Here is a 15,205-nt window from a genome sequence, read left to right on the forward strand (position 1 = left end):
TTACAGGGACAATCCCCCTGGAGCAACATGGAGTAAAGTGTCTTGCTCAAGGACACACTGGTGGTGGCTGCTGGGATCGAACCAGCAACCTTTGATTTACCAGTTCAGTGGTTTAACCCACTAGACCACCATCTCCATTTGCCTTTTTAGTTTTTTTGCCGAATGTAGTGAAATTGATGGGTTCTCTTTCTCTTTTAGAAATGATTTGTTGATGGTCTGCCGGCAGTTGAACATGGAGGAGTCTGTCGCTGAGATTATGGGTCAGCTTGGAGCGGATAAACGGGGGATGATTTCCTTCCAGGACTTCACACGCTGTCGCATGCAGTTGGTCAGTGAGATCCGTAAGGAAGAAGGACAGCTATCTCTTCTGTCCGGTGACTCGGAGAGGAAAAATCATCAGGAACCCGTCGCTTCTGGGCCAACCAGCAGTGAGAATAGTTTAGGTGTGTTGTTGTTTTAACGGAAGCTTTAAAGACCCGCTGAAGTGCTGTGAAATGAATTCAGGTGTTTGTATGCGTGTGCTTTGCTTCAGGAGCTCGAGAGAGTTGGGAATATGATTCTGGAGCGAGAGATTTACTGACTCCAGACCTGAACTCGCCTCTCCTCCAGAAGCTTCTAGAACACCCCAGTGAGCCTTCAGCGGCCTTTCACCAGCTCATGACCGACTCCAGTGGCTCTCTGAGCGGCAGTTACCTGGACCTGGCCAATACGGTGAGTCTGACTGGTTATATCATCAAAAGCTGATAAAAAATCTGATTTTTTTATAAAAGCCCTACTTCAAAGTAACTGTATTTAATGGAACTATCTAGAAATAAATACACTGATCTGAAGATCCTCCAATGAAAGATCAGGGATGTTTTTAATCTACTCAAAAATTGAGCCAAGAACCCCATACAATTATAAATAAGATGTTGATAAGAGGATTCTTTGATAAATGTTTGTTTTGTAGAGGAACTCTGTGGTGGTGTATTGTGTTGTTCTGGTGTGTAGATGACGCTCATCGTCTGTCTGCTGTGAGTTTGTTATTGTTACGGATGAGAGCGTTCCATAGATCTTATTTCTATGGTTTGCTTCTTCGTTTTCTCTGTTTTTCATGAAGTCGGTTTGAATTTCTGTTGAACACGTCTTTTTGATTTCATGTTGCGTTGATAGGGAGGACAAAAACAAGCACATCAATCTCAAATGGGTGTTTGAGCAAGAGAGTAAATCGAAGTAGTATCAAAAGCTGGCACACCAGAGCTCCAAAAAAGATATCAGAAATACTTTCTTACTTCAAAGACTTTCGAAGGGTGCGTGACTTTCAAGCACACGGGATCTTTATCAGACAATTCAACAACATAAATGAACCCCAATTTATACCTCCAGGTGTACAAGGATCAAGTGACATCCCAAAAAAATACAATTATAATTGTGAAATAATAATTATCCATCAATATGTAAACACATGCAAATACTAAATCATAATCCAATAAGATTATAAATTATGCACCTACAAACATACAAATATATATATATATATTATTAACAATACTTGAAACCAAAACCTTTGAGAAAGAGTACAAAAACAAAATATTAAGGAGAAGACATGATATTAAAGAAATGAACGAATGTCAAAGTAATCCTCTGGGGGGGTATCGTGTCCAATGTAAAAATCTAATAAACATCACAATGTTGCAATGAAATGAAATCATTTTTTTGTGACACCACACACTATCAGTTCATTCATATTAATAAGAATCATATATCTTGTTCTGTTGTGTAAGTCTTTTTCGATGAAATGAAGAGATGTGAGCTTGTGTCTGTTGTGACATCTGGTACTGGGTTGTTTTTCAGTCAGCTGGTAGTGAAAGTGGACTGAAATTCTTAACTCTCACATGACCAGTAATGTCTCTAGACACTTGACTTTTATAATTCCTTTTAGGATTACAACTTTTAAAGGTGCCTCACCGTAATTTAGATTTTGATGGATTTGTAAAAATGATGTTTTTAAAGTCATCAGCATTGCGTTACATTACATGGTTTGGCCGATTGATGATCGTCTTGAACCTGGAATAGTTCTTGATGGATTTTAAAAAGGTTTTCTATGAGTTCTTGAATGGTTGAATTATATATGAGATTATTTCATATTACAAAGGTTCTTCCTTTTGGATTGTGGGTTGAAATATGAGCCAGATGTGATCTGGAGACACATTTATGCCTGTGAGTGAGCTAGCTCATGTTTGTTAATGTTTATGTGCGTGTCCATGCGTGCGTGTTTGGGTGTTTAAGTATGCATGCATGCGTGTGTGTGCACAAGCGTGTGTGAGGATGTTTGTGCTTGAGTGCTTGTGTGTATGTTTGTTTGTTTGAATGTGGGTGTGTTTGAGCATTTGTGTGAGCGTGTGTGTTTGTATGTGTGTGTGCGTGCGTGTGTGTTTGAGTGCGTGTGTCTTTGAATGTGTGTATGTTTGTTTGTTTGTTTGTTTGTTTGAACATGTGTGTGTGAGTATTTGTGTGTGAAAGCATGTGCATGCATGTGTGTGTGTCTTTGAATGTGTGCGTGTGTGTTTAACGTGGATATTTGCGTGTGTGTGAGCATGAGTGTGACTGTTTGTGTGAGCATATGCGTGCGTGCATGTGTGTGTGTTTGAACGTGTGTGTGTGTGTTTGTGTGTTTGAACGTGTGAGTGAGCTGGAGTGTGTATGAGCGTGCATGTCTGTGTGTGTGTTTGAGCAGGCCCATGTGTTTGAGTGTGTGACTGTGTGTGTGTGCGTTTGGGGTGTGTCATTCTGTGATTGTTCTTTTTTATCAGTTTATTCGGGCTGTTCTCACTCACATATGGGAACTATTAGTGGAAGTGTGACACACACACAGCACTGTTTGTGTGTGTGCAGTTGTGCGATGATTGTTTTAACAGCTCTGATGTTCTGCTGTATGGCTGTTATAGAACTGATCCGGTTTCAGTAGTGAAAGCGTTGGAGAGCATGTGCATCATGAGCATGTGCTGGAGCTGTATTTGTGTGTTTATGTTCTTTCTGCAGCTCTATTTCTGCATCTTTGCTTTATGAAGAAGATGTTTAGCCAGTGTGTTGTGCCTGCGTGGGTCTATGATGGTTTTCTTCATAATTATTGTTCAACTCCTTTCCTGTAGCTCAGTGGTCAGAGCATTGCTTTAACATTGCAAGCTTGTGGGTTCGATTCCAGGGGATTGCAAATACCTATGTAAAATGTATAGGATAAAGCAATGTAAGTCGCTTTGGATAAAAGCATCTGCCAAGTGCATAAATGTAAATGTAGCACAAACACAAGCCGTACTGCATGTTTTTTTAAAAGCTGGAAATACTTTAGATGAAGAAGTGTTAAGCTTTATTGAGACTAAAGTGTATTAGGTTTTTTTTCCCTGAAGGTCACAGTTCTCTTCATTAGTCGGGTTATATCAGGCTTTTATTGACTAGTTAAAGTGGGTTTGTGGGAAAGTGTGTTTCCCGTTTTATGTCCGTCTCTTTTTCAAGCTAATTAATTTCTTCAGGAATGTGGATGTAAAAGAGCACGTTGTGTTTTACAGCAGAACTAAACAGCAGCTAGAAGAAGTTTATTTGGGTGCCTTACAGCGTATTCTATATATCACAGTTATAACCTGGATCTGATTTTTGGACAGAAAGAAAGCTGGTCAAACAGTTTCTCACAGATTTGACTGAGAGCGAGACAGCAGGTTTTATAACGGGTGTTATGTTCCGTGCGCGGCTCTAATCTCCACTACTCTCATCACACTAATGCATGTCCACCATTTGTCAAAGTCACGTTGAGTGCAGCTCATTGCAAACCATTTTCAGATTGCTCAATTCTTTCAGTCCGTTCTTTAATAATGTTCAAGGAAAAGTCTAGGAGTGTCTTAACAGAGATTCTTTTGTTTGTTTGTTCTGCATTGTTTCCAACAACGTGTAGTAGTGATGAAATTTAGTTATTCATGATATTATTGAATATGTGGCCCACAGTTTTGAAGACGAGTGATATTTTCAGCTGCACGACCTGTGTTTTCTAGCATCATAGTTGATTGTAACTGCAGAATTATAAATACTACAGAAAAATACTGTTTTTACTCATTAATTTGTATTCTGTATAGTTTTACTATAGTGAAATACTGTAGAGTGTACCTTAATATCTACTGTATAATACTACGATTAATCCTACACTTTGTTACTTTACTTTAGTATTCTGTAGTAATTCTATTGATCTGAAGAGCTGTAGTAACAATACTTCAATGTTTACACTGGTAAGGTTCAGTAACAATGTAGTATTTAGATAGTTTGTGACGGCGTACACCTACTAAATATCAAAGTATACTACAGTACTCAATTTTCATGTGGGTAGCTGGTAAAATGGTAAAACCTGCAATGTCCTTAGTGCAACGAGATCAACCAATTCAATCAGCCATCGAGTCGATCCACGAGGCTTTCCGCACCATTCACTTCATGTCATTACAGGATTAGTTAAGACTGAGAGCTTCACCCCGCTGCGTAGGTTCATCCGGGAGGTCAATAGTGATGCTGTTTGACACTTGTTTAAAAGCAGTTCATATTTGGCCATGTTGAAATCGAAATTCTCTATATTATTTGTTGTCTGGTGTGAGTTGAGATAATTGACTCGTAGGGATGTAGTGACTCACCGTGACCCGGATGAAAATCAATTATAATATGTGACGATTCGCATCGGTTGAGATGTTAAATGAAGACATGTTTTGAACAGCAGAGGCCGCTGTGTTTACTGCAAACATGGATATGTTGATATTTCTTAAAAATATATATATTATAAAAACCCACGTTACGAAAAGCACATACAAAGTCTTGGTGTCTTTATATTAAAGAGACTTTTGTATTATTTATTATTTATTTGATTAGGAATTTGTTTTAAAATTCCAGTTTAGAGATATTCATGTCTACAAAAGAATGAAATGTGCAGGAATTGAGAAATAATAAACAGTTGTTCATCTCTCATTTGTCTAAACTCATTTCGTTAAAAAAATTGTGAAAAAATCGTTTTGTGAATTGTTAAATCCCTAGTGTCTCGTGTGGCAGATGGTGTCCGCCGGGTTGTGATGCTCTCGTTCTTTTATACTGAATGAATGTTGTTGTCCTGCTAGTTTAATTTGGCGTCAGCTCTGCTCTCTGTCCATCAGCGCTCTCTCATCATACTCCACATCGCTGTGTCAAGCACTTTCTTTTACACAGACGCTGGATTCTGTGCCGGTCAATTGTGCTTGTTAAAGAGGTCCGGCGCTCTGTTTGTGTGTGTGTGTGTTTTATCCTTTAGAAAACAGATGAAAGGCTGCACCCCCTCCATGGGAATGGTTTAAAATGATAAATGTGAATTCTGTTTAACCTTTGTTAGCAAACAGATGTTTACCGTTTAAAATTGCTTTACCAGAATGCCTCCGTGACATCTCCTTCCTGTGTATTTTATTTCTTTTTTGGTCACACCTGCTGTTTTTTTACAAACAGCCTCAATGCGAGGTGAATTTAATTCAGCGTATGTTGAAAGATAGAGCTCAGCAAAATGGGAAAATTCTGGCTAGCTTGTTCCCAATTCGCATGACTTTCTTTTTCATGAAACACCAAAAAAGAAGGTGGCTGTACGTGTCTATCATTCTGTCTAAGATAAGACATTATACAATTTAAAGTCTTGACTGAATGTTCCAGTTGTGTCCTCCCTCTGTTTTGTTATGTGCATGAATGTTTTTTTTTCTAAATTAATTGGAAAAAAGTTTTGAGTTTTGAGAATTGCGTACATCTGTACGATACATGTATGTCTGTACATCGAGTGATGTAATTTTGACGTTTAATGCGAATTGTGTTTTCAGGCACTGGCCTTCGTTTTGTTGGAGACTAAAGGATGTAATAGATGTTTATTTTATTGAAAACATGAATCAGTTTTTGTTGTTGATTTAAAGTCTTGTGTGAGTTCTGTGCGTGCTGTTGCATTGTGGGTAATAACATTGTAGTGATTTCCAGTCCATTGAAGAGGGTGCTTAGCCATATCGGGCAAGTAATTGTGCATATCAGTGATATTCCCGGCTGGGTAGACGTGCATGTGTGTGTGTGTGCGTGTGTGTGTGTGTGTGAGAGCGAGAGAGAGAGAGAAAGAGAGAGAGAGTCTGCAGGGAGCTGATAGAGAAATTTGTTGAGGAGGGAGGTTTAAAGGCTGAGAGGTTTTAATGATGGTGTGTAGGTGACCCTCTACATTTATTTATTAATATTATGAATCAATTATAATTTAACATCCTTTTGAACATAGAATATAAGAATTATGTTAGTGCCATGTTTAAAAACACTTTACTCTGGTCAAATTGTAAATTGCAAGACGGAACTCTCCGATGACGCCACTCGCATGCGTATTACACACTCGGTCGCGCAAGTATAGCCAAAACAATATGGCTGCTTCCCGTACTGTGTGCTCTCGCTGCTGGACTATATAATAATGTTTCCCCAGCCAAATGTGGATTTGCTGCACTAATAAAACCAGCGGAAACAGACTATTGCCTTATACAACTGTGCATGTGTATGTGCCAAGGCACGTCCTGTTTCTTTACACAATAACATCGTCACCATAGTTCAGCGTTTTTATTCGTTTTCCTGGATCCGTGTAAATGAGACTGTTTTGATAGCGCTGCCATGTGTACGTTAAACTTTCCGAAAAGCAAAGGTTTTTCATCGTGTAAAGGTGACCTTAGGACATTAACACACTTGATGTCTTTTTGACAAGAAAAAGTTGACAAAAACGCTTTTTAAGTAAAAAATTACAAATAGCAGCCGAATGCCATGACTTCAGAGGCTGCGTCTGTGCAAAAAGGCAGCCCAGAGAAACAGATAGACAGTGTAACAGAAGTCTATTTGAATTATAAACAGAGAGCGTATTTGAAATAACTAATCAGATATTTACAAATTATAATACTCATTTCTCGATAGAAATGCAATCAAAAGTTATTGAAGGTGAAAGTTTAACTTACATTTATACAAAACAATGCTCCAACCGGCGTTTCGGCAGCCATTTTATTTTTTCGAGCTTGATTCTGCCCGACCAATAACCTCCCTCGCATGTTGTTATGGAAACGACACACTACTGGCTTGTCATTGGTTAGCTGTGAAAAGGAGCTTGACGTTTTTTTTTTTAGAAAAGTTGTACTTTTACAACTAAAAGTTGCCGGCGCTGGTGTTTAAAATATGACGTTTTTTGAAAACACAGTTTACTCCACAGGATTATAATGTAAAACAGATGCTAGCAGCTAACAAATGAAGTCAAGTGTGAACACGGACTGCTTTAGTCATTCTCATTTTATCATTTGTGTTTCCTGGAAAAGTCATGCGGGTCTGAAACTACATCTTTTGACATGCTTTAAACTCCTTGAATAAAGGAATACTTCTTCTTTATCTTTACTCTTATTGTGCTTTGCTTTTTACATTAAAGTGCTCAGCAGCCCATTTCACTTTAACTGTGTTAACACTGTATGTCTGTTCTTGTGGGTGAATGAAGACAGCAGTCTTGTTTTTTTGGTGAACTGTCCCTTTAAATGTATAAATCTCACCTGAGGGCTTCACTAGAGGGAGCTCTAGAATTATTTTAAATCTGTCCGCAGTTCAGTATGTTAAAACATCGGCGTTTGCTTCTTTGAGGATGGAAATACACACAAACAGATTCATCTCTGTCAGCGTAAGCATCTCTAATCACACTGAAGCATTGTGTGTTTTATCTGTACAAACAGACTGTTTGATGAAAGATAGCTTTAACATCATAACACACCTGAATTAAAGCCGACAGAGAGTGAGAGATAGAATCTACTCAAGAGGATCAGAAAGAGAGAGAGAGGGCAGTGAACGCTCTGGAGCTCAGCCAGTGACTCTCAGAGACTAAAGAAAAACACACAAGGTAACACAAATTAATGTCACGGTCTGTTAAAGAAACAGTTCACCCAAAAATGAAAATTCTGTTTTCATTTACAGTCATGATGTTGCAAAAGTCTCTCACTCTTTATAGGAACACAAAAACACATGTTAAACACACACTCCTTCAGTTATGCAGTGTCCAGTAGAGCAGACAGCTTAGACACACACACAACCATCACACACACACTCACAGCAGTCACTTGTGCACACAGACACTCTTCTAACACACACACGTTTTGATGCGTTTAAAGACTGCAGTACAGATTTAAATGCAAGCACACATGTACACTCAAACACACACATAATACACATGCACATAATGCACACACAAACAAACAAACACTCACACATAATACACACAACTTTTTTTTAATTTAAAGACTCCAGTACACATGAAAATCCAAGTATACTCAAACACACACATACACATAATACACACACATACGCACACTATTCACCCACACACTCAAACACAAAAACACACAAACACACTCACACATACAATACAAACACACACTTAAAATTCACAAAAGCACAAACACATAATACACACAAACAGACACACATAATTTGCACAAACACACTCACACACACAACACACAATACAAACACACACAAACACACTGTCTGTTCATGCAGCTGTGAGGCCCTGAGCAGCTCTCGATCTCTCTTTCTCTCGCTCGCCCGCCCTCCCTCCCTCTCTCGCTCACTCATGGGCAGTGTGTGTGTGTGTGTGTGTGTGTGTTTCTGTGTGAGACGGAGCAGCGCAGAGCTGCTGCCGGGAGTCTCCGGCTGGCTTTGGGAATGTGCGGAGCGGTGTGGATTTAACTCGTTCTGGTGCGGATTACACGTGGAATACTGCAGGATTGTGGCGGTGAAGTGGAGGATGAGCTTCCCTCAGCGTGCGTGGATTACAGAAGGAACCTGAGAACACCAGCGGCTCTCTTCTGATCCGAGGTGTCTGCCCTTGCGCTGGGTTTCTATCCCTGGAATCACGATTGGCTCTGAGAGTTACGGGACCATGAACTCCGGAGTGTCAGTAAGCGCTAAAGGAGAGAAGGCAGCCGAGGGACAGGAGGTAAGACACGTTACATGCAGGTCTGTCCTTGAGAAATGCAGCGTGTGTTGAAAACATCTCCTGCCCATCTCACATGCTAAAGTGACGCGTCTTAAAGCGCTCCACTGACATACTGAAGGGCTTTTAGTGTCTGATGTCTTTAAGTTGATGTACGGCCGTGTCACTCTTAAACTTCAGAAGGTTATATTCATGGTACGGTGAAGATGACAGTGAAGGAATGTGTTCTCGTGTCGTCTCGTTCGGCTAAAGCTCTCAGAGGACCTTTTAACATTCATTATTGAAACTCGAGCTCTACACCCAACCCAGACATTTGACAGAGAATATCTGAAGTGTTTCAAACTCGGAGGAAAACGTCATTGCTCAGTGTTTGCTACTTTTAAAGATGCAGTTCTCATTTGTGTTTGGTCTTAGTCTCACACATGTCTGTTTGAGAAATGTTTGTGATCTTCAATAAAATTGACTTTTGATTGCCAACTTGACAGATCAGAGCTCAGTTTGACATGTCGTTGACATCTCTTCTCAAACTCACATGATGGACACGTTTGACTCTTTTTCTCAGGAGAAATCTTGGAGACGCAGTAGACGTTTCCTTCTGCTCATATTGGTGTCTAGAAGAAATAATTGAGAAAGATCTCATCTGTGATTCTTATCTTCGTGAATCATCGTCTGCCGAATGCATTACAATGAACGATCCGTTGCGAGATTTTCTGTTCAGATTTATAGGTTTATGTTGTGACCGCCTGTAGCGCAAAAGCCGCCGTGCTTGTAATAACTCGTCTGCGACCTCGCGTGTGTTTTATGAGTTGTGACTGCTTGACAGAATCTTGAAATCCTCAATAGAGAACATCTTCAGTGTGCACCAGCTAGCGTACGGTTTTCATTGTCCGGACACGTGTTTGTCTGAGATGTTCAGCCTGAGGTGGAGTTAACAACAGCTGGTGCTTGTCAAGAAACGCTGGTTGTGTGGCCCGAGGATGTTTACAGCGGTTCACGTGCATTGATCTCAGATAGCTTCAGATATGTAGTCTCTGTGTCTTGAGGAATATCTCAAGGGGATTTTCATCAGAATGTCTTCTTTCTCACTGTGAGGGTCATGCCAGCGATTACAACAAATAACGCTAGTGTAAATGTTTTAACTTTGCAACTATTAATTACATCACAATATGGGACACGCTTTTTAACACTATCTGCGCATAAAGTTTGGCTACACAATTGTTGCCTCGGACTGAAAACGTGATTCAAGTTTTTTTGTTCTGAAAAGGCACCCATGGTAATCGACAGCAAACCACAGATACAAAAAAGAGAAAGAAAAGAAAATGAAACGAATACTCTTCCGAGGTAAAACAACACTTGAGATGACTGCATATCCACATGAAAGAATACATTCAAGTATATTAGAAATTTTCTAGTTTACTATAGTAATGTTAATGCTTCTGTGCCCTACCGTAGTAAATCTTCAAGCATGCTACATGATTTACTACAGTTTAGCAGTTCACGACAGTTCATACTACATAATAGTGTATCGCACATCAACAAAGTGTAACAATTACTATAATATACTGCAGAATACTAAATTGACCACCGTTTACTATAGTAAAATTTCAAGGATGCTACGGTATTGCAGTTTATCAGTTTACTGTACTTAATAATAATACAGAATATTGTAGCATACATTTACAAAGTGTAGTAATTACTATAATGTACCGTATTATCATACAGTTTACTATAGTAAACACTGAAGTGTACGACAGTATTTGCTTTAGTTTATCAGTTCACTATAGATAATACTAAAGAAAAGTGTATCACACATTAACAAAGTGTAATAATTACTATTATATACTGCAGAATATTAAATTTGCCATAGTTTACTATAGTTATTATTAAAGTATGCTAAAGGATTAGCTACAGTTTAGCAATTCACTAAAGTTAATAATAATACAGAATACTGTAGTCTACGTGAACAAAGTGTAGTAATAACTGTAATGTACTATAGTATGCTGCAGTTCACTATAGTACATTTTAAAGTATGCTACAGTATTTAGTACAGTTTATTAATTCACTATAGTTTACATTACAGAGCACTATAGTATACAAAGTTACTTCAATATACTGTAGTATACTTAAATGATAGAGTATGCTACGGTATTTACTGTAGGTTATTATTTTATTGTAGTACACATTTACAACATCTAACAGTAGCTATAAAATACTCCAGATTAATTATTAAATCCAGATTAAGACTCCAAGTTTTCTATACACACATTAACACAGTAAAGGCTGAACTATGGTTCTTTATGTACGCGTATGCGAGGGACAGCGTACAGTGCGCGTGGCGCAAATTTCGTCATCAGGGTACGTGCACTGCCAGAATTTCGTTACCTCATCTACAAAGTACAAGCTGGTCGCGCATTCCATTTCTTGCAGTAATTAGTTTAACCACCAGTTGACAACCGTGTCCTGGGAGTATCGATTCAAGGTAGTATAAGAAAAACCTGACCTCTGTAGGCCCGAAGAGGTATTGCAATATTGCGCATGTGTCCAAACCCATGCATATGCGAAAATGAAGCATATCACAGGCATAAGTGTAACAATTACTGTAATATAGTTCAGAATACTACAATTTACTAGAATGTATTCAACCAGCATTTACTATAGTAAATATTGAGGTACACTGGTGTAATTTTTCATGTCTGGAGGAACTGAACTGTTTTGATGTCTTTGTGCATTAGATGACAGGAATTCACAGTTCTCACACTTGACGGCTTGTGTCCTCCTCCGGTCATGAGACAGAAGACAGGCATGTCTTTATCTAACACACAGTGTCTCTCCTCCCTGCAGGCAGGCGGCCAAAAGTACAAGAGTTGTTTGATAAGCACAGGGCCGCTGTCTATTTTTATCTCTCCTCTGCCCCCCCACGCTGATTTAGCTCTGGCATTCAACTCTTCTTGCTGCAGTGAGCTTTTTAAGATCAGAACATTTCTACCCGAACCTTTTGAGTGGTTGTAAGGTCAAATCCCAGAGCGGGATCCTGAAATGCAGAATAATGTTGAGACTAGAGGTAAAACCGCTGACTCTTATCTGTAATCCAGGGTCTTTGGTCCAGGTAAAACAATCACAGTTCACTATCAGCGAGCTAAAAAACTGTGGTGAAACTAAAGCCTTTTTATTTTTTATCAGAAATCAAATTTCAGTTTCTTTTCATCAATATTCAGTACGAGTCATTCATTATCAGAAAAATTGTGAAATAACATTTTAGATTAGTTATAAAATACAAATAAGTTTGGAAAATTTGAATTTTGTGAGCGTTAGATTCACTAGGCTACAAAATTTAACGGGACCTGGGACAGAGTGCCATTGTGCCCCAAAATTTCCCCCGAGCCGAATTACTGTTCTTGTTTGACCCCTGTTGATGCGAGTCTCAACAATCCTGTAAGTTGTGAGAAATGAGGTAAATCTTTTCAGTTCTGTCACTTGACCGTCACAATGTGAGTGATCTCAATCTTCACTTTCTCACCACCGAACATTTGATCTGCTCTGTCCGTGTACTAATGTCCACAGATTCACCGGCAACTTGAGAGCCGATCCTCCATCAGGCTGACAAACGGTTGGACGGAAACCTCGCGGACTGATGCAGTCTTCAGTATAATGGCTCGTCGTAAAGCTCTCTGACGGATGTGAGGGGAGATCGTGAACGTGGCGTCAGCGTTGCTCCTTCCTCAATATGAGAAGACGGGAGGTCGTGTTTTGACGGCGTGGCCGAGCTGCCACTTTGATTTATGGATCTTATGTAGGCAAGACGGACTTGGTGGAGAAGAAAGAGGGTTTGACCGGCTCTCAGACCTCTGCTTCATCCCGCCTGAACAATGAGCCAGTGTTGATACAAAACAGGGCTTTTATTTCATATCAGTTTTAAGCAATGATTTATTGAAGCCAAGGGGCTGGTTCAATCTAAAGAGCGCTGCTAGGGCACCTAGACATGGAACTCATTCGTTTCTTATGTTCATGCAGCGCTGTTTAATAGTAGAGCAAATACACTAAACCTGTGAACAATCCAAGTTGAATTCACTGAATAAATAAAACATTTATCATCATTCATGGTTTAGTGTGCACTAGAGTAGTGTGGTTTAGTGTGCACTAGAGTAGTGTGGTTTACTAAACCAAATTTGAAGTTGTGTTTATAAATCTGTTCAAATATATTGATTTAGATTGTAATGTGTTAGAATAATTGTTGTCATGGCAGATTTGAGATTAGCAATTGATTTCAGAGAAATGCAGACACACACACTGTATAGTCAGCACTTGATTAATTTAGTGATCATTGGATTAGTTTCATTTAATAGGGCGATTCTGTGGTTTATCTTTCCAACTGTGTGTTTTTCTCTGGCTTTTCTCTTTATGTTTCCTCTCAGCCTCAAGATCTCCTCTATTTATAACATTCAATCGGACGCTGATGTGTGTCACTGATTTGCATAGTGTAGTGTGCACAAAAAGAAGTGTGCTTTTAAATAAGCACTAGATGTGTGTGTGTTTAAGTTTGCACTTGAGACGTTTACTCATGGTGTGCTTTATAAAAGTGCACATTTTTGCTGGTGATATAAAATACCCTTTTCTTCGTTCTAGAAGTGTGTTATAGTGTGCAATATGTTTTTAGTGTGAATCAGAAAAGTGTACATTTTAGTTAACACTATAAATGTTATTTTGTTCACTAGAATTGTGTTGTAATTGGCACTGTAAAGGTGTGTACTTTAATTTGCAAAAAAATGTGTGTTTTAGTGTGTAATAGAATTCAGTTTAAGTTTCACTTGATCTGTGTGTTAAGTGTGCAGTAGTGAAGTGTAGAATAAATTGTGTTTTATTGTGCTCCAAAACAGAGAGATGTGAATGTTTTGGTGTGCTAGAGAAGTGTGCAGTAGAGTGTGGTCGTGTACAATAAGTGTGTTTTAGTGTGCACTAGATGCGCGTTTTTTGCTGTCGACTAGAGAAATTTGTTTTTATTGTGCACTATGAAAGTGTACATTTATTTTACTTTGTGTTATTGTGCACTAGAGATATGTGTGTTAAAGCATTCTCTTTGTGTTCTAGTGTGCAGTAGAGAAGTGTGCAATAAATTGTGTTTGTGTGTGCGCATTAGAAGAATAATGTGTTATAGTGTGCATTAGCTTGTTGTGCTTTGTGTATAGTGTGCCCTAGAGAAATGTGTGTTATGGCATGTGCTTAGTGTTTTTGTGTGCGTGTGTGTGTGCGCACTAGAAGAGTGTTTTAATGTGTTATAGCATCCTCTTTGTGCATAGTGTGCGCACTAGAAGAGTGTGTTTTAGTGTGTTATAGCATGCTCTTTGTGCATAGTGTGCACTAGAGAAATGTGTGTTATAGCATCCTCTTTGTGCATAGTGTGCAGTAGAGAAGTGTGTTATAGCATCCTCTTTGTGAATAGTGTGCAGAAGAGAAGTGTGTTATAGCATCCTCTTTGTGCATAGTGTGCAGTAGAGAAGTGTGTTATAGCGTGCTCTTTGTGCATAGTGTGCAGTAGAGAAATGTGTGTTATAGCATCCTCTTTGTGCATAGTGTGCGCACTAGAAGATTGTGTTTTAGTGTGTTATAGCGTGCTCTTTGTGCATAGTGTGCACTAGAGAAATGTGTGTTATAGCATCCTCTTTGTGCATAGTGTGCGCACTAGAAGAGTGTGTTTTAGTGTGTTATAGCATGCTCTTTGTGCATAGTGTGCACTAGAGAAATGTGTGTTATAGCATCCTCTTTGTGCATAGTGTGCAGTAGAGAAGTGTGTTATAGCATCCTCTTTGTGCATAGTGTGCAGTAGAGAAGTGTGTTATAGCGTGCTCTTTGTGCATAGTGTGCACTTGAGAAATCTGTGTTACAGCATGCTCTTTGTGCATAGTGTGCACTAGAGAAGTGTGTTTTAGCGTGCTCTTTGTGATTTTGTGTGCGCACTAGAAGATTGTGTTTTAGTGTGTTATAGCATGCTCTTTGTGCATAGTGTGCACTTGAGAAATCTGTGTTACAGCATGCTCTTTGTGCATAGTGTGCACTAGAGAAGTGTGTTTTAGCGTGCTCTTTGTGATTTTGTGTGCGCACTAGAAGATTGTGTTTTAGTGTGTTATAGCATGCTCTTTGTGCATAGTGTGCACTTGAGAAATCTGTGTTATAGCATCCTCTTTGTGCATAGTGTGCACTTGAGAAATCTGTGTTATA

The 15,205-nt window shown here is 39.1% G+C and overlaps 1 protein-coding gene across 6 annotated transcripts in view; it reads left to right on the forward strand.

The window, feature by feature from the left end:
* The window catches only part of mcc (MCC regulator of WNT signaling pathway), a 57,641-nt gene that overhangs the window by 2,671 nt on the left and 39,765 nt on the right, over positions 1-15,205 (forward strand). For 3 of the 6 annotated variants that reach the window (XM_056746460.1, XM_056746462.1, XM_056746463.1), the window contains exons 2-3: positions 199-443; positions 533-711. In XM_056746460.1, the coding sequence (XP_056602438.1) occupies positions 199-443; positions 533-711 (424 nt within the window). Of the gene's footprint in view, positions 1-6; positions 103-198; positions 444-532; positions 712-6,838; positions 8,996-15,205 lie in introns of those variants that run through there. The other 3 variants (XM_056746459.1, XM_056746461.1, XM_056746464.1) reach the window with 2 other exon arrangements.

Source organism: Triplophysa dalaica, chromosome 4 (genome assembly GCF_015846415.1).
Source record: "Triplophysa dalaica isolate WHDGS20190420 chromosome 4, ASM1584641v1, whole genome shotgun sequence".
NCBI classification, from domain to species: Eukaryota; Metazoa; Chordata; class Actinopteri; order Cypriniformes; family Nemacheilidae; genus Triplophysa; species Triplophysa dalaica.